The sequence below is a fragment of the Arvicanthis niloticus genome, chromosome 21 (assembly GCF_011762505.2).
Source record: "Arvicanthis niloticus isolate mArvNil1 chromosome 21, mArvNil1.pat.X, whole genome shotgun sequence".
NCBI classification, from domain to species: Eukaryota; Metazoa; Chordata; class Mammalia; order Rodentia; family Muridae; genus Arvicanthis; species Arvicanthis niloticus.
The window spans coordinates 46,174,118-46,200,491 of NC_047678.1; the positions used below are offsets into that span (position 1 = coordinate 46,174,118).

General features: G+C 38.1%; 1 protein-coding gene across 1 annotated transcript in view; it reads left to right on the plus strand.

The window, feature by feature from the left end:
• Smchd1 (structural maintenance of chromosomes flexible hinge domain containing 1) overlaps window positions 1-26,374 on the plus strand; it is a 113,714-nt gene that overhangs the window by 76,717 nt on the left and 10,623 nt on the right. Inside the window, exons 31-44 of the mRNA XM_034484004.2 lie at window positions 1,978-2,057; window positions 2,260-2,417; window positions 4,103-4,218; window positions 5,461-5,525; window positions 11,702-11,789; window positions 12,455-12,586; window positions 12,840-12,992; window positions 17,156-17,282; window positions 17,420-17,539; window positions 19,911-19,996; window positions 21,113-21,235; window positions 21,906-22,096; window positions 23,681-23,790; window positions 23,922-23,992. Coding sequence (XP_034339895.1) covers window positions 1,978-2,057; window positions 2,260-2,417; window positions 4,103-4,218; window positions 5,461-5,525; window positions 11,702-11,789; window positions 12,455-12,586; window positions 12,840-12,992; window positions 17,156-17,282; window positions 17,420-17,539; window positions 19,911-19,996; window positions 21,113-21,235; window positions 21,906-22,096; window positions 23,681-23,790; window positions 23,922-23,992 — 1,620 coding nt within the window. The remainder of the gene's footprint in view (window positions 1-1,977; window positions 2,058-2,259; window positions 2,418-4,102; window positions 4,219-5,460; window positions 5,526-11,701; window positions 11,790-12,454; window positions 12,587-12,839; window positions 12,993-17,155; window positions 17,283-17,419; window positions 17,540-19,910; window positions 19,997-21,112; window positions 21,236-21,905; window positions 22,097-23,680; window positions 23,791-23,921; window positions 23,993-26,374) is intronic.

Genomic DNA, 26,374 nt, shown 5'->3' on the forward strand with positions numbered 1-26,374 from the left:
TCCTGAGATAGTTTTCACTGAGAAGTCTGTATTTCAGGGCTGGAGAGACTGGTCAGTGTTGAGAGCAGTGCTGCTCTTGCAAAGGACAGAGTTTCTGTATCAATGCAGCAGCTTAGAACCATCTGTAACTCCAGCTCCAGGGGATCTGACGCCCTCTTCTGGCCTCCACAGGGACACAACTGGAGCATAGACATACGTGCAGGCAGAGCACCCATATACATGAAATAAAAAGGAGTTAATCTTTAAGAACAATTCTGTATTTTAAGACAGTGTAGCTCAGTAGGAAAGTGATTTCTAGCCTGCACAAAAACGTGTGTTTGATCTCTAGCACCTCCATCCTCTGCACTCTCTAAAGATACAGAGCATTATCTTCATGATAGTATCAGGTGTCACATTTTTGCCTCTTTAAAAAAATATATAATCCTGTGTAACCTTTATTACTGCTTAACATAAATCAAAGAGTCTTTACATTTGATAAAGTGAAGTTTGTAGCTTATAAGCAGTATGGCAAGATGCCATCACTGCAGTTCAGATGGTTTCTCTCCTCTTACAAAGAGCTGCCGCATGTGGGCGGAGCTGCTAGGCCTGGGCTGGACTGGCTTCTAGGGTAATAGATGGTTCTGTGCCCTTCATTCTTTGTCACTGGAGCAATTATGAGCATAGTCTTGTAAAGTATGGGACACACATAGTTTAGGTATTGTTTCCATGTCTGTTGGGAGATCTAGCTGTTCAGAATCTAGTAGAGACTTCAGGCACTTGGTGTAAATTGGAGGCCTTTTTTATTCAAGGTTAACCTTTGAGAAGATAAGGTTAGGAGGACAAGGTCCCTGTAATTTTTTTTTTTTTAACAATTCATCTATAGGTTGAAGGGAATTCATTGCTAACTTGTTGCCAGTTAGTTTCAAGAATGCTCCTGAGACTATGCTCAGATGGTCTAGAGTGTCACTGCACAGATGTTTTTATGTGTAATAGAATAGTTGATATTGTACAAAGCTGACAGACTTGAATTCATTCAGGCAGAATCCCAACCTACACTTCCCAGGGTCTCACACGTTGATTTCAAAAGTCGGTGCAGTCCTTTAAAAGTTACAGTACCAAAACATTTTATATGATATTCATGGTCTATGTCATGAAAAATCAGGATCTTTTTATGGCTATCAAAGAAATGTGACCCAAGACATCTCTGATTAGGATCAAGATTATTGACTGATAATTGGTCCCGAGATGAATTAGGATAGAGGACAGATCTTTCAATGACTCCTCATTTCTCCTTCCAAATCACACTGTTCTTGTCAGCCTGCGCCTCTGCAAACTGCTCTGTGTGTTCTCTTAAGCAGAGTTGAGAATTAGAATGTAGGCGTCTGTCTTCTGCTACCGTGGCTTACAAACTCTCTTTTGAATATTTGTTTCTGAGAAAATTAAATAGTGATTATTTCCATCTTTAGAATATGGCTATGATCCTAGATTCTAGAGAGCATCTATTAAAAACCTACAACTCTTAATCATTACTAGGAAAAGTGGTCACCAACAATCACTTTAACCGTGTGTTATCACCATGAAGATTAGTGTTACAGTAGAAATTTAGCAAGCACACTTGGATCTTAAAAACGAAAACATGCCTGAGTATAGGACAAGAAAGGTAAAAAGAAAGAGTAAAAACAGTCTGTGATACCCACACTTGAGGGTGTATGTGTATATAATTATTTCTCTTGTGCCTTCCAGTTATAAACAGACCTCATTTGACATTCAGCTGATATCAATACAATTGACATAGAATTCTGCAACTTGATAACTCTTGAATGAGTTTTAGAGCATGTGATTATGTTTTTTTCAACGAATTTTAGATTTGAAACTTAGTTTTATAGTTATTTGCACATATAACTTAAAATAAGCACATTTTAGAAACATGATAATGAACAAGAACTTGATAGGTTTCTAGGATTTTCTAATCGGCTTTTTCTTTTGTTTTATTTGTAGCTCGTACCTTCAAACCAGCAGCATAAAACAGATGATAAAGGCAGAGCTAATTTGGGGGTGTTCACTGTTTTTGCTCCAAGGTAAGAAGTGAAAGTTTTACCATGTTGATATTACAGAAATTTATTTTTCTTTAATAATTTCTGAATTTAAGATTATAATAACTATGCTTCAATTTAGTGTTGGACAAGAATTTTAATTCAGAGTAGGAATAAAATTATTCTCTAGAAATGTTGAGCTTTAGTTATAACCAATGTAACTTGAACCTTTTTTCCATTTTGCTAGGGGAGAGCACACTCTGCAGGTTAAAGCTGTCTATAATAAGAGTGCTATAGAAGGACCTACAATTAACTTAATGATTCTTCCAGACCCTGAAAAGCCCATTCGTCTCAATGTGAAATATGACAAAGATGCCTCTTTTATAGCAGGGGACATCTTCACTGGTAAGCACTGCAGAGTATTAAAATAAATAAATCTTTAATGATAATTTCCCTTACAGTAAAATTAGTGGGACAAATTATGTTTGATGTTCAGCATGTTAAAAAAAAAAAATGTGTGCCATTTCCTTTAACTGATAAAGACAATACATAAGACTGAACAGTGTCTCCCCTTAACCCTGTTGTTCTTCAATTTTAAGAGAGTTCCTATATAAACTAGTAGTCAAAGTCTAAAGGCACCCACTGTAAACGGAATCCAAAGACAGGCAGCACTTCGGAAGCTACTGCAGGAGATTGCAGCAAATTAGGGGCCAGCTTCGGCTACAGAAAAAAAACTTTTGGTTTTGAAAAACAAAGAAATAAAAACCAAATGGTGACTAGTATGTAGTCAGCTCTGTTATCTGTGCTGTGCTTTTATCTTAAAGCCATTGGAACTAGGACAGTTTACCTTAAAGTAGATAGAAATGAATTGTATCCGGATGAACTAAAGTGTTTCAGAACATTATCTACTAAACAACTGCTCAGATTCTTTGTGTTAGTCATGAATCTTACAATTTTCAGTAAATACAAACTAATGGAGGATATTACTGTCAATATTCAAGTAACTTTCTATAATTTTATCATTTCATGAGAGTTGAATGTCTGTGTGCACTTCTATGCAAAGAAGGAAGCACACCAAAAGGTTATGGTTAAGTTGTTTAACAGTAACTATTACTAATTAAAATATACATACTCATAGGTTTTATAATTTATAAATTTTCTGTTAAATCTGGGGGAAATAAAAACATTTTTATTTAATTTTTAAAAAGTCTGAGAGGTACAAAATATTGTATCTATCTGGTAAATATAATGGGGAATGTGACCTATAATACTTTAGCTACTTTACGTTGGTAAAGCATAAAAGAAAGTAAAATATTTTTGTTTTAGAAGTATATGTGGCATATAATACTGTAGCCAGTTGCCCTGTTTCTTAGATACTAAGCACATACACAGTCATGCCATTCTGAATTTGCTTGCTAGATTTAATTTACATAATGGCAAACTGAAGCTACAACAAGGAAATACTATTAGGGAAGACAGTCTTGTTAGATTTATCTAGGAGAACTTGATGTTCATACTTAGCCCCAGAAAGCTGTCTGTTCATGAAAATGACCTTGTGCTAGGACAGGGACGTAGGCTCAGATGCTTTGGTCATCCTGATAAGCCTTTAGAAACAGTGATGATGGGAGTGTTCACGTAACTGGGTTTAATGCCTTGCTTTTTCTTTATTTGTGTTTATTGTATTGCTTGTTCCTCGACTATTTGGATCTATTGTATTGCTAGACCCTCAACCTAGAACTGACCTTAATACAAGCATGTAATCAAAATGGTATAAAAGCATAAAGGAAGAGAGGGTATAGACTGGGGGTTCTAGGGAGGGGAAAGGGGATGACATCTGTATTGTAAATAAATAAAATATCCAATAAAAAAATATATACCTTGCAAAAAAATAATAGTCACTGAAGACCAAAAAAAAAAAAAAAAAGAAAAAAGAAAAAAAGAAAAAGTAGTTTGTTGTGACTAGCAGTTACCTTTTTGGAGATTGCTGACTACATTATGATCTCATTACTTTTTGTTTTAGTCTTTGAATATCTTACTTTCTTTACCAGAATATTATTATTAAATAAATAAGTTTTATGTTTACTTGACAGATTTTATTGTTAGTGTGATTTCTGAAGGTGGTAGTGTCATCAAAAATATTAATCCAACACGCATTTCTATGAGAATGTGGAGGCTGTCCAGCGGCATGAGCCGGCCACCAGCAGACGTGAGTAGCGGCCAGTGGGGCAGAGGTTGAAGCAGCATCATGTGTTCAGCCGTCAAGGCTGCCTTCAGTTCCAGTACCAGGGAGGCAGGTCTCAGACCAGACACTGTTTCAAAACCACAAACAAAAATCAAATGGCAAAAAAGAAGTAAAATAATTTAAATATTGTTCATCTACTATATCAAAAGTTACCACTTCAACATGTCCTTGGTACTTTAAAAATTGAGATTGCACATTCTTTCACTATTTAACTTTTGTTTGTGCATATAAGTATGTGCTCCATTCATATAAGTGCGCAGATATGTGCTTCTGTGCATGCACATGCTTGAATATACAGATGCTGGAACAGGGGTCAGGTGTCTGCCTTCGTTCTGTTTTCTTTCTTTCTTCCCTTTCTTTCTTTCTTTCTTTCTTTCTTTCTTTCTTTTTTAAAATTTATTTACTGTATATGAGTACACTGTAGCTGTCTTCACACACACCAGAAGAGGGCATCAGATCTCATTACAGATGGTTGTGAGCCACCATGTGGTTGCTGGGAATTGAACTCAGTTCCTCTGGAAGAGCAGTCAGTGCTCTTAACCACTGAGCCATCTCCCCAGCACTGATCTATTATTTCTTTATTTTCCTGAAATAGCTTCTTTCCCCCTCAGAAGCTCATTCACTGGTCTAGCCATCCAGCAGGACCTTGGAATCTTCTAGTTCCCATACCACCAACGCTGGAGCAACTGATAGATAACACCTGTACTCAGTTTTTATGTTAGTGCTGGGATTTGAACTCAGGTCCTCATGCATGCACAGCAAGCTCTCTTACCCAGTGAGGCATGTTTCTGGTCTGATGTTTTCAAACTGTTCAATAATGAGAGTGCTTCTAGCTACATATCTCAGTACAGAAATATTTTAGGTACTCAATAGTCAACTGCAGCCATTGGCTCCCATAAAGTACAGAATGAAATAAATCTCAAAGTGGAAACCAAATCCTAGAATTTGTTAGAGCACGCAATTTAATAATCCACTTCAGCGTTAATGGTTCATTTAAATAACCTGTTTTAAAAGCTAGCTTGTTTAACAACTAAAGATTACCAGCTGGGTAATGTGAATCTTTTACTAATTTAGGACTAGTGGTCCAGTGGTACTGTAAATGTATAAATCCAAATGCAGTCTGTTCGTTCATTCACCTGTGCACACTTTTATCCAGAATACACTCTAGTGATATTTGTTTTCTCCCTCTTCTGTTCCACTTTATAGGCAGAAACCTTTAGTTGTAATAAAATAAAAGATAACGACAAGGAAGATGGCTGCTTCTATTTCAGGTACCACTTAAATCATTTTATATTTTTATTTATGTTTTGGATAGAGTAATTCAGGTAGGAGAATTTGCAGCATTACCTAAGGAAAAGTAGTTTATGGTCAAGAAAAAAAAATGTTGACTTTATTTTCAGAAGCTATTTGGAGAAAGGCATGTTTGCTTTTTTGCTGTTGTTGCTTTGTTTTTTTGTTTTTTGGGTTTTTTTTTAAATATTGCTCTGTAAAAATGGTTTTGAGGAAGTTGGTTATTATTTAGTAACATTGGAACCTAGAAAAATCTCTGGAAAGAATTTTCTTATGGTGTCAGAGCCCTCAGCTTTTGTTACTTTAGTCATTTAGTTTAGTGTGTCTTGTATGAATGTGTGTGCAGGCGCTCCTGGAGGCCAGAGGTGGGCATCAGGTGTTTCCTCCTTTGCACTCTGTTGAGACAGGACCTCAGTGAACCTGCAGCTTGCCAGCCGGAACAGCGGTGGGGTTGCAGGCCTGTGCCACCACATCCATTTTTGTCTCTGGGTGCTTGGATCTGGACTCAGTGAACACTGTATGCACTAAGCCGACTCAGGCTGGGCTTGAGGTTTCAAGCTTCCAGCCTTTAGGTTCCTTAGTTCTCGGGTTAGTCATGTGTAAAGCTGTCTTCCTCATGGCTCTAAGGTCCTGAAATAACCACTCTGAGATTCAAAATATATGTGCATACATTTTGGCAATACGCTTTGGCTATTCTCCAGCCAGCTCGTAAATTGCTATCTCATTATTCTGTTCTAAGCTTTGCTATGTGGCTGCTTACCTCCACTCAGCTCCCACACAAAAGTCCTCCTCCATTCCCGGACCAGTCTCCTGCCCGGGCTCTCTCCCAGAATGCTTTTTGCCTATTGGATGTCTCACCTTCTGTTTCCTGCCTTAGCTACAGGCCAATCAGCTTTGATTGGCAGGTGCTGCATCCATAGACCACACAAGAGACTTTCTCTGCAGTCATGTAACAGTATGATTTCTGTTAGGTATCTTGTTCGTTGTGAGGCTAGTGTCTGCACTCTTCATGATCTCTTGAGCAGAAGTTCTAGATTCTTATGTACTCAGTTGTATTGAGCCTCTCTTTTATCATTAATCATCTTTAAGAATTCTTTATATATGGATTATAAAAACAATCTTCTCTATTATGATGTAGACAATTCCCATAGTCAGTTGGTTTGATGATTCACCAGTAGGAAGACCACTGAACTTAGTATAATTTCACTCATTGCCATGAATATGGCAAAGTCACAGAGCAACATCTTGTGTGGTGATATCCCAGAGAAAGCAGTTAGAGGCTTCAAGTGCCTCTCCTGCTGGATCTCATAGTGTGTGCTTTAATTCGCCAATACCAAGTTATGAAGGGAGCTGATAAGACTTTTATTAGGGGTGTTGTCACACCGGTCTCTAAGTGACACATATCATATTTGCAGGTTTCCAGGAGAAAAGCAAGCATTTAGCATGAGCTACAGTAACACAAATGTTTGGTTCAATATAAGCCATGTGGACAAAATAGCTCATGAGTGGAACCTCACAGATGCCATACAGGGGCAAACATTGTGAATAGGTCTTTCTAAGAAGAGCACTTCAGATCTGCTGTGTTAACTCTTTATAGTAATACTTGAAATTGATTCTGCTTTGGTATATTGGGTTGATTTTCTTTGAGGGAGGAAAAGAGGGTGGGGGGAGAAAGGGAATATTCTTCAGTGGTGGCTGTGTTATACATCATAAATCCAGGGATTGGAGAGATGACTCAGTGGTTAAGAGTAGTGGTTGCTCTTCTAGAAGTCCTGGGTTCATTTCCCAGCACCCACATGGCCGATCACAACTGTCTATAACCATAGTCCCGTGGTATGCAAACATACTTGTACACAAAATACCCATATACATAAAGTGAATTGACTCTTTAAAAAAAATAAAAATGAATCATGAATCCACCCATATGTATGTCTATTTCTGTACCACACATTGATTTATTGGCCAATTTTGCTGACATTATGCCAATACTGCAATTTTTTAGAAGTCTAATATCTATTGTTCTCCTGCAATTCTTGGCTTTTTGTTTTACCATATAAGCTTTTAAAATAATAATACATCAGGTTGCGATAACAAAACTCAGATGGTAAAATTGATAAGATTTTTGTGAGGGTAGAAATATGGGAGAATCTGGGAGTATCTTCCAGTCTTATTTTATGGTGTATACTTGTATTCTTTTCTTGAATTTTTCTTACAGTGCTTCAGGTTTTTTTCAAAGTCTTGAACATCTTTCCCTAAATTCCTAAACAGTTAGGCCTTTGTTGTTGTTGTTGTTTTTCTTACAGTATTATTAAGCATTTTATGTTCTGTTTACCATGGTTATAGAAATCTAGTTGTTTGTGTCTGTTAACTTTGTAGTAAGTATCTTTGTTAAACTCCGTAATTTCTAGGTTTTTGTTTCAGATGTCCATAAATTGTGACATTTCTCTTCCTGTGGAAACTGTTGGTTTTGGTTGATTGGTTGGTTGGTTAGTTGGTTGTTGTTGGTTGCTGACCTACTAGGGCTTCTGAGTGTCTTTGTTGATAGTGTCCTCTAATGTCACTCTCAACCTAATAGAGAAAACTTGACTATTTTCTTTGGCTACGTATCTTTTACCAAACTCTTCTTTTCTGGAGGCTGGGGAAATAGCTCAGTTTGTAAAATATTTGTCATTCAAGCATGGTGGCCTGAGTTGTTTTTAGGGTTTCTGGCTAACAACTCATGCCACCATCCCATGCCTGGCACTGGAAATTTTCTTTTCTCTCTAAAGTAGGGTTTCTCTGTGAAGCCCTGGCTGTCTGGGAACTCCCTCTGTAGACCAGGCTGGCCTCAAATTCACAAAGATCCACCTGCCTCTGCCTCCCGAGGTCTCTGATTAAAAGTGTGAGCCACCAAACTCAGCTTGTCACTGAGATATTTGGTTACCCATCTCTTCTTGGATTATCCACATAGGATTTTTCCTTAGTACCTGATATAAATTGGTATTTTAAAAAAATATATTTATGCTGTTGTGTGTGTTTAAAATTACCTTATAAAATAGTTATGTTTGTTTGTTTGTTTGTTTTGATTAAATAACATGGCTGGAAACCAAAGAGTTTATTTGGGTGTAAGGTTCCAGGTGGATGAGTTCCTGGTGGGGAGTTATGCCAGCAGATGCATAGCAATCAGCATATAGGCAGACACAGGGAATTAAAGGATGAGAAACTGAGAGTGAAGTGGTGTGGGCATTTAAACTCTCAAGCCCACCTCTAGTAACTGACTTCCTCCAATGAGGCTGACCCTCTTAAACAACCCCAGTGCTACCAGTTGGGATCAAGTGTTAACTAGCTGGACCTATGAGGAATGCCAGTAAGTTTCTTTATATTTTTCGTTTCGTTTGCTTCTTCCTCCACCCTTCCTCATTCCTGTCCACACAGCTTTTCCTCACTGAAACCGTGCATTCCACATGTGTTCTACTGTGACCCACCTTCAGGCCTCCCTTACCCACGTGCCCCCTTTCTAGATTCCTGCTCTCTATATACATATATATTCCAAGTTAAACACATAGCTGTAAACATTCAGACCTGCAATCCACAGGAACATGGAACATCCACCTCTCTGGGCTGGGTTACCTTTATAAATATCTGTACTAGATCTTCCAGCTGTTCCCATTTCTAGCACATTTAATTTTTTATAGCTGAATAAAACTTTATTGTCTGCACAACATTTTCATTACTGGGTAATCTTTTTTTTTCCCTTTGAGACAGGGTTTCTCTGTATAGCCCTGGTTGTCATTCTATAGAGCAGGCTGTCCTCAGACTCAGATCTGCCTGCCTCTGCCTACTGAGTGCTGGGATTAGATTAAAGGTGTGTGCCATCACTGCTGGCTATATATACAGTGGTCATGTGTGGGACGTCTAGACTGGTTCCATTTCTAGCTGCTATGCTTACAGCAGCAGTGAACATGGCCGTACAGTTTTCTCTGTGGTATTCTGCCCTGTACATGGTCAGTCTATTGATGGTCTCTCTACCAGGCTTTTTATCTGACTTTGTTTTTCATATGCAGATTCATTTCAATTTGTTCTGAATTCTAGTTTCAGAATTTAGATCTTGAATCAGTTCCTTGTCTCATTCAGCTGTTTGTGTGCATTCCTCTGGATTACATTCAAGTCTTCTCTGAGATGTCTTCTGAGTTGTGTCATTAGGACTCCTTACTGTGGAATTGGTCATCTTAGATACGGCATGTTGTCTTGGTGTTTGTTGTATGTTACTTGTGTGTCTTCATTGGGACTTGTATCTCTGGAGTTGGTTTTCTTTTATTCAAGTAACCTTTTTTCCCAGTGGAGGGAGGTTTAGCTTCCACTTCTCAGTGGGATGCTATGGTTTCTCTTCCTCCTGATCTTGTCCTTTGTATTAGTTTGTGCAGAAAGTGGAGGAAAACTGTCAGACTACATAGGTCAGTCAGATTTAGCCTGTGCTTCCTTTGTGTGCTGGTAGAGTGCTGTGCTCCACCCTGCACTCCCTTCCACTTCTGAGTGTCTGGGGTACCTTGTGAGCCTACTCCTAGCAGGTCTGTGCCTTTGCTTGCAGCATGGTGCCCCAGCCTCTCCTGGTCTGCCTGTCCCAACTCTGTTTCTCACTATAGCTTCTGGACCTGTGGTCCTGTGTGTGTCTAAACTTTTGCTCACCCTGGGTTCCTCCTGTATGGTCAACCACTGCCTAATATCTTGAGCCTCTCAGGCCTATATGTACCCAAATTCTGGCAAACCCTACTCTACATACCCGCTACTATGTTGTGCCTGAGGTGTGTATACATCTTTGTGTGTGTGCATGTGTACGTGCACATGCGGGCATGTGTGCACTCGCAACCTAATCCTGCCTTTAATTGATTTTTTTTTTCCCCAAAGGCTTGTACTCTGTTAGTTTTAAAATCTTACCTGTCACCAGCCTGCATGGCAGACGTCTGTCCAGGGTCCCTCCCATTCCTAGGATGTCTCTTGTCTGCCCATGTTTAGTTGTGCTCCTTTGCTTCTTCATGTGCTTGGTTTTGGTTGTTGTTGTTGTTTTATATTGTCATTTTGTTTAGGTGTTAGGCATTAATATCTGTGGAGGTGCTTGCCTCTTGAGAATAACAGTCCTTGTCCAGAGAAGGTTTACATTTTCTTCTCTTGTCAGAGATGAAGATAGTAACTCAGAGGTGGATTACATTTCCCTTGGGAATCCATCTGCCTTAGGTTTGCCTGTGTTTTAGAATTGGCTCCCAGGAGTAATACACTCTTACAGGTGAAACTCAGGCCTCAGGGTTCCCACCCTTACTTTGTTATACCCTTTGGCTGTTACCTTGTAAACATCTGTAAGCAATTTTTAACATAACTGTTTTCAGGGAAGGCTGGTTCTTTTGTTGTTTTGTTTTTGTAGGTTTTTCCCACTTGGAAGCACTACTGCTTAATTTTTGCCATAACTGTCATATTTCAATATGGTTGAGTATGGTTCAAATAGACTAAATGCATCTCATAATAGGCACTGGATTTCTTATTGGCAATTAAATCACAATAAGCACTTTGACTATGTAAAGTCAGAAAATAATAATGCCTGAAAAGAGAGTCTCGTGGGAGGTTAGTAAGATAAGATGGCCTATAACTTTGAAATTATAAAACTGTTGGTTGGGAATTGATAATATAGAAATGAAGCAAAATCCAAGGACACATACTTATTATGTTTTCTTTTTGTGTTTACTTTCATATCTTTATATTGCTGTTATTTCTACTTCTGCTATATCTGGAGCCTTAGTTCTGGGTCTTGTGTGAACAAATGCAGAGGTAAGAGGGTCCTAGGATTAAACATATGTGAAATACTGGCTTGGAGCAGTGGCTCAGCAGTTGAGAGTGTTTGCTGCACTTTTAGGGGACATGAGTCTGGTTCCTAGCACCTTACCAGCTCCAGCTCCAGAGTTCCAGGTAATCTTAACATCTGGCACACACACATGGTGTATATACAAACATGAAGACAAAACCACTCATAGATATAATAACTAAAAATAAAATAAATAATAAATGAGTGAAAGTGTGTGCAGTGTCAATAATTCTCTTATTCCTTTGCTTGTTATGAAAGGAAACAAACACCGATGCTTTGACTTCATTGACTCCGTTAACAAGCATTGCTCTCACCTCTTTGTTTCAGGGAGAAAGCCATCCCTAACAAGGTGGGCGCATACTGTATCCAGTTTGATTTCATGATCGATAAAACAAATACGCTCAGCAGCGAACAGGTTTGTATATCTATTTTTATGTACCATGGCATTTGCTTGTTTTACAAATGAAGTATTTGGTTGTTTTTTTGTTTTGGTTTGGTTTGGTTTTTTTTAATTTTTTTTTTAATTTTTTTTTGTTTTTTTTTGTTTTGTTTTGTTTTGTTTTGTTTTTTGAAGTATTTGTTTTTAAAGTGAATTAATTAATTATTAGATGCAGAAGTCACTTCCCTAGTCATGGGAGGCGTTTGATGACCCCCAGTGGGTCCCTGAAACCACAGGCAGTACCAGACTTTCTCCTGTGTATTTATTCATCTGATCAAACTTAATAAAGTAGACAGGAGATTACCAACAATAATAAAACCAAAACATCATAGTAACATATGGAAGTAAGTTATGAAATTCTATAAAGTATTTATTTCCAGAATTTTCCACTTAATATTTTTAGACCAGTAATTGATGATAACTGATCCATTACAAATAAAATGTGGTTAAGCACAGATTTTTATAATATAATTTTCAGAAAAATTAGGATAAAATAAACAAATTATTTTAAAGAAATTTATGGAAAATATTGAGAAGAACGTTTTATTTAGTATATGCTGTTCTTTTTTTTTTTTTCATCTGAAGTAGTAAAGTACTCATAGGAAGGGATTTTTAATACAAATGTTGTTTTTGTTTTTAAGGTTATAGTTGACGTCCTACCTAATCAGCCTATGAAGTTGGTTCCTGACAGCCAGCCAGCCACCCCAGCTGTTTCTAATGTTCGCTTAATTGCTAGCAGGACCCTGGTCAAAGACCTACGCCTCAGTATTACAGTAATGTCTATGTCTTCTTCAAACACTACAGAGTTTAACAAGAGTAATTGCTTTGAAATTCAGGTTCAGAATGGTTATTAAAGAGTACCATTGGTCAGTTTAAACCTACAGGAAAAACTTAAATATCTGTGAACATTTTTGCTTTGAGAGATCAATGAATAGAGAATTTGTCTTATTTCTGATTTATAATGTTATTCTCAGTTGTCTTCTAACCAGTTCTGCTAATTGGTTCTTTTCCGTTGTGTATTTTAAGGATAATTATGGTAATCACACTGGAATGGATCTGGTTGGCACTGTAGTAGCAACCATTAAAGGCTTTAATGAGGAGGACACTGATACCCCACTCTTCATTGGAAAGGTTCGGACACTTGAGTTTCCCTTTGTGAATGGTTCTGCTGAAATCACGGTAAGTTTCTTAGGTCTTTTCCAACATGCATGATACTCCTGTCTCTGTATATACAGCTAGGAAGATATTCTGATGGTTTGTGTCAAGTGCAGCACATTTAAAAATCTGTTGACGTATCTGTGATTTTGCTATGACAAATTGGACCCAGAGCCACCTTTACTCAGCTTTCGTCCAGGCAGGATGACCTAGCTTTCTCCTACTGTGTAATGTTCTGTTGTAAGTTACTGTTATTATACAGGCAGTCAGTAAGATACAGGCTAGGTCAAAATTTTATAAATTGTTAGCCTATCATTGTTATTTTTCCAAAATGAAAATAGTTTTCAAAATATACTGCAAAAAGACCTCCATAAGTAATCGTTATATTGGTAACCGTACAGAAATAGCAGTGACTGGCCCTCTGGTACAGCCTCCTGAAGTTACAGTAGACATACTAGCACAGCCTAGTGCTTTCACTATAGGATGGAGGATATGAAGTTTTGAGGTTACTGAAATTTTTAATATTATAGGATACAGCTTTTGTAAGAATTTTTCTTTTATCTTCTTCAGCTTATTTTGTTAAATAAAAGCTCATATCATTAATAAAGTGACTACACTTATTTTCTTCAGTTCTTGGTATAAATTAATTTTCTCTCTCTCTTTTTTTTTTTATCAGAACTGTTTCCGTTTTCTTCTATGTTTATTTTTAGAATAGTTGGTATGTAGATAGATAAGTAGATACTGATTTACTGATTGACTCCACAGATCACTAGAAAGAGAAGTGCTTGGCCATAAAATAATACACATATTTTAAATGCTTTTATCATTATTGTATTTTTAAATTTATGTTTCTACCAAAACTGTGTAATATTTGGGGGGGGGGGGGGGTGTTTTCAAGGATGACCTTAAACTTCCTGGCTTCCTGTGTCCTGTGATTGTAGGACACACTGTCACACCAAGTGCTTCTTACAGGCACTATTGGATATGAAAGCTTTTACAGATTTTAGTCAGATTTGCAATTTAACTTAGTTTTTTGGTGGCAAGGCTTGTATCCCTGGCCAAAGTCAGTGTGCTGCGACAGGAGGGTTGGGTTCGTCTGATACAGATTAAGGTTCAAGCCATCCTTGGGCTTGATTCTTTATCAAAATTAAGTTTTAAATGATCTGGGAATGGCTGGGGTTGTGGCTCGTTGTTAGAGCACTCAAGCCTGAGGCCCTAGCGTTGGCCCTGAGCAGTATTCTTTGTTAAAGATTGGACAGTGTTAGTTTTAAGTATTTGTTTTCGTTTTAGGTTATTTGTTTATTTAGTTGTTTATGGTAAGTTGGTAGCACATATATTCACAATGCTCCAGTTTTGTTTTGTTTTTAAATTTTTGACTAAAGAGATGGCTAAGCAGTTAAGAGTACTTCTTACTGGTCTTCCAGAGGGTCGAGTCTCAATTCCCAGGTCACAACTACCTAAACTCCAACTCCAAGGGGTCCATTGCCTCTGTTGTGTGTAGGAACTTGCACTGGAGTACACACACCCACACGGAGGCTCACATGCCTACTTACTCACAAGTTTTAAACAAAAATTCTTATTTTGAGCCTTTTTCCAATTCATTGATTTGTTTTTAGAATCTTTATTGAATAGTTGTAAGTACCGATAGTACTTTTTCTTTGTTGTTGTTGCTCAGCCTTTTATATAATTCATTGTAAATATTACATTGTTTCAGCAACTTTAGGCTTGCAAACTGGGAGTCTTCCATGTGTATCGATCTGTCCTAAATACTTGTTGACCTGTATTGGACAGTGAATAACCAAATGGTTTCATTAACTGAAATGATATCAACATTTAAACGTGTGTAGTTTTTATATAAGGAGCTACAGTTGTAATTGGGAAAAGTTTAAAGAGTTGGCATCATCACCTTCAAGAGTTCTTGTGAGACAGCCCTTGTGGTGCTTGAGCAGAGGCTGCTCCTCTCAGCCTGTCAACCATGCCACCTCTGACTCTTCACACTGAGGACATGTCACTTGCCACTGTTGCCAATTCTTCCTGGTTGTTCTTGTTATAGTGGAAAATAAGGTTTCTCCTACACCATGACAAAATTAGGTAATAAAAGACAAACACCTGTTTCTTTGGAGGAGGTAAGCTGGTTTAACATGTCAAGTGGAATGGAGTTGGAAGTGTAGTTAGCCCCATTTTCCTTGAGCCTCCCTCTTCCTTCCCCATATGTGCTTGAAATTACTCCACCTGAAGTTAAGTCAGAAGCGTAGTTACTTCTCAGAAACTGCATATAAAATCTTAACTAGATGTGTATGAATTTCCCCCTCACCACCAGAGGTCCTCCTTGTCTTGCTTGGCTTATACATGTCAGTGCTAAGTGAATGAGAGAAAGGATGTTAGTTCATATTTATGTCTCAGGTGCTATTTATGTCTTGGTGGCTGGGTGGGTGCTAGGAGTTGAACACTGAGTCTTTATTCTTTACTGCTGAGCCATCATTTTCAAGAATGTAAATGAAACACCAACCAGAATACAGCTAGTATTTGTATGTAATGTTCTACCTAGGCTTTGTTCTACATCATAGTCCAACATTATCATGTATCAAGTTCATAGGTTATATCATTTTATAGTCTGTATTATTTGCCTACATGACCTGAAATCTTCTTTAAAAAAAAAAAAAAGTCCCATTTTCATTCCTATATGCAGGGGTCCATCTCATGCTAAATTCCTATTCATAGATTATACTTATAGTATTATATATTAAACTCTGTGATAAGCATGTAATAAACACAATTAAAAGAAGTAACTGTGTTGATGGTTTTTGGCAATCTAGTATAAAAATAAATGAATAAAAAAATTAATTCTTTGAATTAGAAAGAATAAATGACCATTAAAAACAAGGGCATGAATTTGGTAATGCTTAGAGAACAGCTAGTTAAAGCAGTAATTACTAGTGTAGAACACTGGTCCTCACCAGGGGAATTGATATTCTTATACATCGCTAATGCAAAGGTAAACTGATACAGCTTCTTCTCTCTTTTTTAAGGGACATTTGATATCTTCTAGTAAAATAAGCTTTTAATTAGCCATAATTCTCATTATCCTAGAAAACAAATTTGCAAGGAAATAATTAGAGATATACTTGTTTCCTGTTTCTCAAGTAATTGTTAAAACTTCAAGCTAATGTTTGACACTCAATGGTATCACTATAGTGTGGTTTATCAGTATTATTTATAAACATTTTAAACTGGTAGCATCTCATGAATTATTATTAACCAATCAAGTGTAAGCAAACAAGTTAAAATGTTACTTTTTTAATAGAAATGTTTTATATGTACCTACTTTCCTGTATATACATTGCTGAAAGCTTTCAAAATCTGAGTTGAGCAGAGAATTGGCTTATTCATGACTTGTGTTCTTTAGTTTTTAAGAAAAAGAATTGTAAATGTTTATAGTTTTATGTTTTTATGATCTATTATGTTCTATTAGCTTAGGATTTTTTTGTCTTCTTTTTCTTTTTTTATTGTATTATATTGTATTCTTGAGATCAAAGAACCTAAGGGCTTTTTTGTGTAGAACTGAAAATACATTTGAATTAAAATATCAATAATTGCATCTGTTGCTAATTATTTGCTTTGGTCTTGAGCTCAGGTATATTTTTGTGAAATGAAGAAAAAAACAAAAGTTTTAAAAACAAGTCTTCATTATTTTCAGGGGCCTCTTGTTCTGTCACCTGGGACTGGTCTCCCATGGTGATAGCTGTAACTTACACCCAGCTTTGTGCTCTGAGTATTTCTTTGTAAATGGTTTTTATAACTTTACTCCACTAGCAAGTTTTACCCTACTTCAACCTAAATGTTTGAATCAAAATAATTCTGCAGGTTGAGATAGAACTGGCCATTGATAAAGATAGGGTGATGGGAAATACAACTTTTCCTTAAAATTTTCCATTATAAGTAGTTTTTGGTAAGTTGTATTCACTACATCATTTGGGTCTCCAACTAATATCAAAGGTAAAATGTTTGTGTCCTGCATGGTTGTGCAGTAAATGGTTTAGTCAATCAGAAGAGTCAGCCAGTGTTTCTCACAGTCAGTTTTTGCTGCTTATTTCATAGCTTCATGACAACAGATATAACATTGAAATGTTTCTTTCTTTCTTTTTTTTTTTAATCTTACTTTTCTCATTCCTTCTTTACTTACACAGACTCTAGTGCTGGCAGAAAATAGTCCTGGAAGGGATAGTACTGAATATTTTATTATCTTTGAGCCGCGGCTGTCAACTTTATCAAGAACATTAGAGTCGTATAGCCTGCCATTCATGTTTTACAATGGTAAGCATTTAGGAGAATGGATTATTATACTCTGTTGTTAGTGGTACTGTAGATAACCTTGCTCTGCTTTTCATATGCATCATATTATGGCATATACGTTTATAAGTTGTTTTAATTGCATGGAAATGTTTTCTTAGATGTTAAAAAGCAGCAACAGATGGCAGCACTTACGAAGGAAAAGGACCAGTTATCCAAGTCCATCATTATGTACAGAAGTCTCTTTGATGCCAACAAGCAGCTTCTGGATGAAATGAAATGTAAGTCACCTGTACTCAACAGTAATGCAGCAGGCAGGCTGTGAGGAGCAGTGAGGTAATACAGCAGGCAGGCAGGCTGTGAGGAGCAGTGAGGTAATACAGCAGGCAGGCAGGCTGTGAGGAGCAGTGAGGTAATGCAGCAGGCAGGCTGTGAGGAGCAGTGAGGTAATCCAGCAGGCTGTGAGAAGCGGTGAGGTAATGCAGCAGGCAGGCTGTGAGGAGCAGTGAGGTAATGCAGCTGCAGGCAGACTGAGGAGCAGTGAGGTAATGCAGCAGGCAGGTTGTGAGGAGCAGTGAAGTAATGCAGCCTCAGGCAGGCTGTGAGAAGCAGTGAGGTAATGCAGCCGCAGGCAGACTGTAAGAAGTGGTGAGGTAATGCAGCAGGCAGGCTATGAGGAGTGGTGAGGCAGAGGGTGGCAACCACCTGACTGCTTTCTTGAAATAGAAGTGAAATGCTTAGAACAGCTTGTTACTGGTCATCTGGCAGCTTTAACAGGAAGTGTTCCTTACTTAATAAGCTTGTAGCAAGCTTACAGATTATAAAAGTTGAGACTTTTCCTCTAGAAATGTGGATCTGTGGAGAATTTAAAGCCTTTGACAATATTGATTGCTAACTTACCTAGTTCCAGCTTCTGGCAAAAGATGTCACTGGAGGGATGATATGTAATTTAATTTTTAGTTTTAATTATGAACTCTTTGTGTTTTACATACCACAGTAGCATGTGGGTCTACAAGTACTGAAAGTGAAGTATTTAATTTATTCTTCAGTTAGTCCAGACCATGTTTGCTATTTTTTAAATGATTTTCATATACAGTTAAAATAAGACATTGGTTGAGTTATGCTTTGTAACCTGTTTTTCATTTGTCAGGGTTTTTTTTTTTAAGATTTATTTATTTTATATATGTGAGTATACTGTCACTGTCTTCAGACACACCAGAAGAGGACATCAGATCCCATTACAGATGGTTGTGAGCCACCATGTGGTTGCTGGGAATTGAACTCAAGACCTCTGGAAGAGCAGTCAGTGCTCTTAACAGCTGAGCCATCTCTCCAGGCCCAGATGTTTTTTACTATGAATTTTAACTTGTTTTACTTTTATACATTTTTTTTTCTTCTCAAGAAAGGGTTTCTTTGTATGGCCCTGGCTATCCTGGAACTCATTCTGTAGAGCAGGCTGGCCTCACAGTCAGAGATTTGCCTACCCTGCCTCTAGAGTGCTGGGATTAAAGGCATCTGCTGCCACCACACAGCAGAAAGTTCATTTATTTTTATGTTTTTGGCATTTTGCCTGCAAATATGTCTTCCCTGGATACCCACAGAAGCTAGAAGATATCAGATCCCATGGAACAGCTGCTATAGGCAGTTGTGAGCTGCCTGTGAGCGCTGGGAATTGAACCTGGGTCCTCTGTAAGAGCAGCCAGAGCCCCTAGCTGCTGAACCATCCCTCCATCTTAGTTTTATACTTTTGTATATCGGTTATATAGTTTAAAATATGCAGGAGCTGGAGACATGCTTCAGGGATTAAAAGCACCAGCTGATCTTCCAGAGGACCCAGGTTCAATTCCAAGCAACCACACAGCTACACGCTATCATCTGTAACTTCAGTTCCTGGGGATCCAACACCCTCTTTTGGCCTCTACAGACACCAAACACACAAGTAGTACACGCACAAGCATGCAGACAAAACACTCATATGTATAAAATTAAATTTAAAATATAGTTATTTAGACATTTTATAACATAGTTCAAATTTTAGACAACTAACTAAGAATCATGTATTCCCTGTTACATATTTCTGTTCATTTGAGACTATAGGTAGACAGTAATAGAAATGAAGTTGACATGTCATTTGTATAGACTGTTTATAACTTTTTGGAGGGTGGGTTTTGAGGCAGGGTTTCTCAGCATACCAGTCCTAGCTGTCCTGGAACTCATTCTATAACCCAGGCTAGCCCAGAACTCACAGAGATCCACCTGTCTCTGCCTCCGCCTCCCAAGTGCTGGGATTAAAGGCGTGCACTACCACACCCAGCTTATAGAAGTATAACTTGGGTCCAGGAGCTCCTCTGCAGTTATGTAACTCATGTGTCCACATATGGGATCAAAATTGACTAACATCCCAAATCCCGAGGTTGCAGCATGATACTGTAGTGTATCCCAGTACATTAATTTTGTTTCTCTTTCTAATGTATCATTGAACCTTGGGACTTACAGCTTAGCTTTGCAGTTATTATTTGTCAGTTTTCATTTTAACATTAAATGTTTCGTTTTAACATTAAATTTACAAAAAAGTAGTTGAAAATTTTTTTCAAAAGCTGTGTTTTTAGGACTATTAAAAAATGAATGTAAATTTTGTTTTTTTAATTTTAGGTCAAGCTGAGGAAGCAAAGTTAAAAGAGGCCCAGCTCCGAAATGAACTGAAAGCATACAATATTGATATTCCTGCAACACAACAGGTACAACCTTCCAGTGTTCATTAAATTTTTTATTAAATTCAACTACTTGTTTTATTAGGAATTCTACAGATACTGTTGTTTTTACTTTATGGGGTGTGTGAGAGTGTGTGTGAGTATGTGGGTGTGGGTGTGAGTGTGTGTGTGTGTGTGTACATATATGCACGTGTGTGGTTGCAGAGTCTATACAGGTGCCGTGGTATACATGTGGAAGTCAGAGAACAGCTTTGTGGCATTGTTCTTTCCTCCCATCTTCATGTGGATTTAGGGGATGTAACTTAGGTCAACCAGCTTGGGGACAAGCATTTGTCCTGTGACCACATGTGTACCATGGTACGTGAGTAATGCACACTGTGTTTGATTGCTTGATGCAGTTATTTGATGCATGTGAATTTTTTGCCTGCATACAGGTTGGATCACCTGGGACTGGGGCGTTGAATTGGTTGAGAGCCACCATATGGGTGATGGAAATGGGACCCCGATCCTCTACAAGAATAATAAATTCTCTCATTGCTGTGCTGTCTCTTCAGCCCCATAATATGTTTTTAAGTATAGAGAACTTTTTAGCTTATAGTCTTTTGTGTTTGTGATATAATTTTAAAGACAACTACAGAGTATGTTTATTTTTATCTTTCACTTTACCGTGTTTTTGGGTTTTTGCTTTTTGGTAGACACACTCTTGCTATGTGGTTCAGACTCTTCCTTCCTCAACCGTGTGAATGCTGAGACTGAAGGAGATGCCGCTGGATCTGGCTAGGCAGTGTACTTTGTCGCTAAGATTTTCAAAAGCTCTGAATAAACAGTGGAGTGGTAGAGCATGAGTTTGTGATGTGTAAGAGCCGAGCAAGGCGTTGCCCTCTCCCTCCTCAAAAGAAGGCTTTCTATCTTTGGAGTGTAGCTCGGTGATAAGAGCGCTGGTGTAGCATGCCATGGTCTGGATTCGTGACCCAGTTCCCCATGGTAAATAGTCAGTAGACATATATTGAGAAGTTTCTATCAAGTAGTGCTTATTTGAATAACATTTCTCAAGTACTCCAAATTACTGACTTTTCTATATCCTTGGTTACCTGTTATAAAAAACAATTGACCTTATAGCTAATTTTTTCTTATTGATTTCAGATACCTCACATTGAAGCACTTTTGGAAAAAAAGATAACAGAACAGAATGAGCTTAAAAAAAGGCCCAGAAGATTGTGTACTCTTCCAAACTACACTAAACGCAGTGGAGATATTTTGGGAAAGGTTTGTGTTTTAAGCTTTTTAAGAAACAGTACATCTTGTTACCTTGTGTTGTTTAGACTGTGTCTGTTCTCTCTCCCGCACTCCACAGTTCGGAGGACGGAATCCAGGGCTTCTCATATACTAGGCAGCACTTACTACTGAGTTACACTCCCTGTCTGCATCTCTGTCTTGTTAATTTTTTTTCCCATTAATGTATTGCTAATTAGAAAAGTAGGGCAGATATTATATGTCTGTAGTGAAATAAAAGCCTTATTTCTGGTAGCACAGGTTTGTGCTACCAGATCAGATGAGAATAAATGGTAGGCCTAATTGTAGTAGCACAACACAGAGATTTTAGAAGTAGTATCCCAGTGGTAGCAGGCATGAAACAGGAATGTTTGTGACCACTGGCAAGTATTTGTAAGGAAGAAAATGATTTATTTCCCAATTCCCAATGAAGCAATGATTCCTGTTTGTAACCTTTAGATTTCTTTTCTGATAGAAATATATTTAGAAATGTATTTTAAATATATGCTTAATCTTGAAACTCTTGTTTTACTGCATATCTTTACGTATACTGCATGGTTACCAAGGCCTTCCCTATTGTAGACGTTAAGTGTGTCTAATTAGCTGACAGGTTTTTCTATTGTTATTTTTAAATTTCTGTGTGTTTTTATTAAAATGGCTTTAGATCGCACATCTAGCACAAATTGAAGATGACCGAGCCGCCATGGTTATTTCTTGGCATCTGGCAAGTGACATGGACTGTGTGGTTACCCTAACCACTGACGCCGCACGCTGTATCTATGATGAAACCCAAGGTCGCCAGCAAGTGCTACCGCTTGATTCTATTTACAGGAAAACTCTTCCAGATTGGAAAAGGTTAGAGAAAAAAAACAGAAGTGATTACTTATCTCATTTGTTGTTTGCAGTGCTTGGGGTCAGACCCATGGCCTCATACAAGCTGAACACAAGTTATTCTGCCTTCTCAGTCAGGGCGATCTGTTGACATCACAAACTTGTATTTGAGTTCCTGCTTTCACCTATTACAGGCCGTTACCTACCATTCTGCTATTGATTAGCACTTGTTTTAGGTAGTATAAGAAATCTAACACATCAAAACATCTGTCTAAGTAAGGTATGTGTTCATGTGTGTGTGTATCTGTGTGCACATACATGCAAGTGCACATATATGTGCAGGCCATAGGTCTCACGGGCTTTGGTGTTCACAGATTCTGCTAGATTGGCTAACTGGTGAGCTCCAACTATTGCCACATCCCCAGTACTGGAATTATAAATTTGTGCCACACCCAGGTCTTCATACTTATACCACGTGCACTTTACCAAAGGTGATAGTTTTTATGAGAAAACATTTAGGAAAGCCGCCTCTGTCTTTGTAATTGCTGAAGCCCCAGGGGAATTTGGGGGCATATTGGAGGTAGGTGCTAGAGAGATGACTCAGTCAATAAAGTGCTTTTGTGCTATCAGAAAGAACCGAGTTCAGACTAGCAGCACCCATGTGAAAACCAGATGTGTCACTCCTCTGTAATCCCATTGCTGCTGAGGCAGACAGGAGGATCCCTTGGGGGTTCCAGGTTCAATAGGACATCCTGCTCAAAAATAAAATGAAGAGTAATTGAGAAAAATAGCTGACCTTGTCCTCTGATCTACACACATACACCCTGAGGACCACTGTACCCATACACAAGAATACACAAGATAAAGATCCAGCTGGTCCACATGTAGCATGGGAGAGGAAGGAACTCACAGGCACCAGCCTCTGACTGAGGAGCTGTTGACAATAGCTTCTGAAAGGAGGAGTCAGGTTTCCTGAAGGGTGTGGGCCCCAGCTGGTTGACCATGCTCTGTTGGACAGCCCCACACCATGAGTATATGGGCAGCACAAATTAGACTTGATGGGTTATTTAAAAAAAAAAAGAGGAGGTAGACAGGGAGTTAGGGAAATGGTAAGAGGTGAATATGCATATAGTAAATTCCCAAAGTAGCTATAAAAATACGAAAATTCAATGTAGACAAGATATTTACAATTAGAATTTGCTCTAGAACATCTGCTCTGTTCTGTTCAGTATCCTTCCACTCCCTTTTTGGGGAAGGAGTGTTTCACTTCTTTTCTATGTGGCCCCTGGCTGTCCTGAAGCTCTATAAATCTTTCTGCCTCTGGTTCTCAAGTGCTGAGATTAAAGGTGTGCACACGGATTTAAGAACAAGTATTAAGAGGGAGAGAGAATCATATAAGAATCCAACTATATAGTATGTAGCATACTCTGTTTGCCAGACTCTCAAGAGTCACTAAAGCAGATACTTTATATGACAAATCTTTTTAGGACAGAATATATGATCACATAGTGTGCATATATTTAATACAGTTTTCTAAGTGTAGTTTTTAATGTAAATAGTTTTGTATGCTTTGTTTAGTACCTCTCTCTTGTTTTGTTTTTAATTTAGACCTCTACCTCATTTCCGAAATGGCAAATTACATTTTAAGCCCTTTGGAGATCCAGTCTTTGCCCGAAATTTGTTAACATTCCCAGATAATATTGAACATTGTGAAACAGGTAAAAGATATTGTGGTGATTTCCATTTTGTTCATTTCTGACATAAATCTATAAATTATTAACTGAAAAAATATGTTCTTATAAATGCTACTTTTATCAATATTTAATTTTTTATATTTTGATGTTTTTAGTTTTTGGTATGCTGTTAGGAGACACCATTATTTTGGATAATCTAGATGCAGCCAATCATTATAGAAAAGAGGTATGTACTTCATTTATTCTTTTAAATCTCTTTATTGTGGGGAAGAGGGAAATAAAAACACAACACAGACGGATCAACATAGCCACTTAATCAAGCATTTGCCCAGACTCACAGTCTGCATCTCAGTGAGCTTCTCACAGTTTAGATGAGCCTCTGGGAAGGCTTAGAGCGCACTGTGCTATCAGGTATGTTTCTGTGCATATCGCCCTCTGTTCTGTTGTGTGCTATGCACACATGACCATTTGCTTACATGTGTGCACTGTAGGCTGGAGGTCCACGTGTGAGGGAGAACATTGTGGTTCTTTTATTCTTCGGGCGACTTTACTTAATATTTGAGATTCTTTATAAGCCTACCCATTTTCTTGCAAATTTTGTGATTTCATTTTTTTAATGCTAAGTAGTATGCCAGATTTTTTTAATCCATTCATCCTTTGATAGACAACTAGGTTGGCACTATTTTCTTGCTTTACTGAGTAGAGCTGCAATAAATATGGGAGTGTGGAGTTAAACATTGTTCTGTGCAGTTCTGTGTGCATTTACCCAGGAGTAAAGTAGCTGGGCTATCAGTCAAGAGAGGATAATACCCAGAATTCACAAAGAATTGAAGAAGAAAAATACCAAGGGACTAAAATTGCCAGTCAACAAATGCACTAAAGAATTGAACAGACACATGACCAATAACCATTTTTTAAAAACTATTCAACATCCCTAGGCACCAGAATAATGCAAATTAAAACTGTTATGAGATATGACTTAACCCCAGTCATAATGGCCATCATAGGAAGTCTGACACAAATATGGAGAAACAAGATGTAGAGAAAGATGAACCCTGATTTACTGTTGGTAGGGGTGCAAGTTGATACAGCCATTATGGAAACTAGTTTGGAACTTCCTCAGAAAATTGGAAATAGAGCTATCATATGTCCTGTATTTCTTTTAAAATCTGTAGCTTTAATTATAGAATTTTTAAATTTTAATATATTAAGAGTTGTGTATGTGTGCATGTGTGCACATGTGCATATGGTGTGTATAAAATTCTATAAGCCAGGCTTGTAGTGCATACTTGTGAGGTGGGAAGAGATCTGGAATTTGAGGCCAGCATGAGTTACTTAACAAGACTCTGTCTCAAAAGAAAAAAAAATTATCATTCCATTGGATGATATATAAACAATTGACTGGCCTTGTTAAAACCAATGGAAAACTTACCATAAATCTGAGACAAATTGAAATGAGTATGATATCTAAAACTGAAAAGGGATAGTCTCATACTGGAAAAACTGTAACTTGCATGTATAATTGAAACTTTTTATCTCATATCTGTTGGGTTGGAAGTCCATGTTCAACATGATCGGCAGAGTTGATTTCTTCTAAGAGCCAATAGTGAAGGAAGAGTCTGTTTCAGGGCCTCTTCACCTTCCCTGTAATTGGCTAACTTCCTGGTGTCTCTTCTGATGTATGTGTGATCGTGTCTACCTTTCCCCTTTATGAGGATAACAGTGACACCGGATTAAAGACTGAATAACCTCAAACCTCAGCCTGATCACTTCTGTAAAATACTGCCTCTAAGCTGGTTGTAGTGGCTCACATTTTTTTGTTAATTCCTATTTCAACATTAACTTTTTTTTTTTTTTTGGATATTTTCTTTATTTACATTTCAAATGTTATCCTCTTTCCTGGTTTTCCCTTCACAAACCCCCTATCCCAACACCCTTCCCCCTGCTTCTATGAGGGTGTTCTCCCACCTCACTGCCCTGGCATTCCCCTATATTGGGACATCAAGCCTTTACAGGACCAAGGGCCTCCCCTCCCATTGGTGCTGGACAAGGCTATCCTGTGCTACATATGCAGCTGGAGCCATGGGTCCCTCCATGTGTACTCCTTGGTTGGTGGTTTAATCTCTGGGAGCTCTGGGAGGGTGCGGGGGGAGGGGGGGAGGGTCTCATTGGTTGATATTATTGTTCTTCCTGTGGGGTTGCAAACCCCTTCAGCTCCTTCAGTCTCTAACTCGTCCATTGGGGATCCCATGATCAGTCTAATGGTTGGCTGAGAGCATCTGCCTCTGCATTTGTCAGGCTTTGGCAGAGTCTCTCAGGAGACAGCTATATCAGGCTCCTGTCAACAAGTACTTCTTAGCATCAGCAATAGTGTCTGCATTTGGTGACTGTATATGGGATGGATCCCCAGGTGGGGCAGTCTCTGGATGTCTTTTCTGTCAGTGTCCGCTCCACATACTGTCCTCGTTTTTTTTTTTTTTTTTTTAGACATGAATGTGAGTACAAGACTAACATGCATAACATAGTGAGTTCTAGGCCTGCTCTTCAGTCACACCTGGGGGTGGTGTGTGTGCATGCACGTGTGTATAGGCCAGAGGAGGGTACTGGA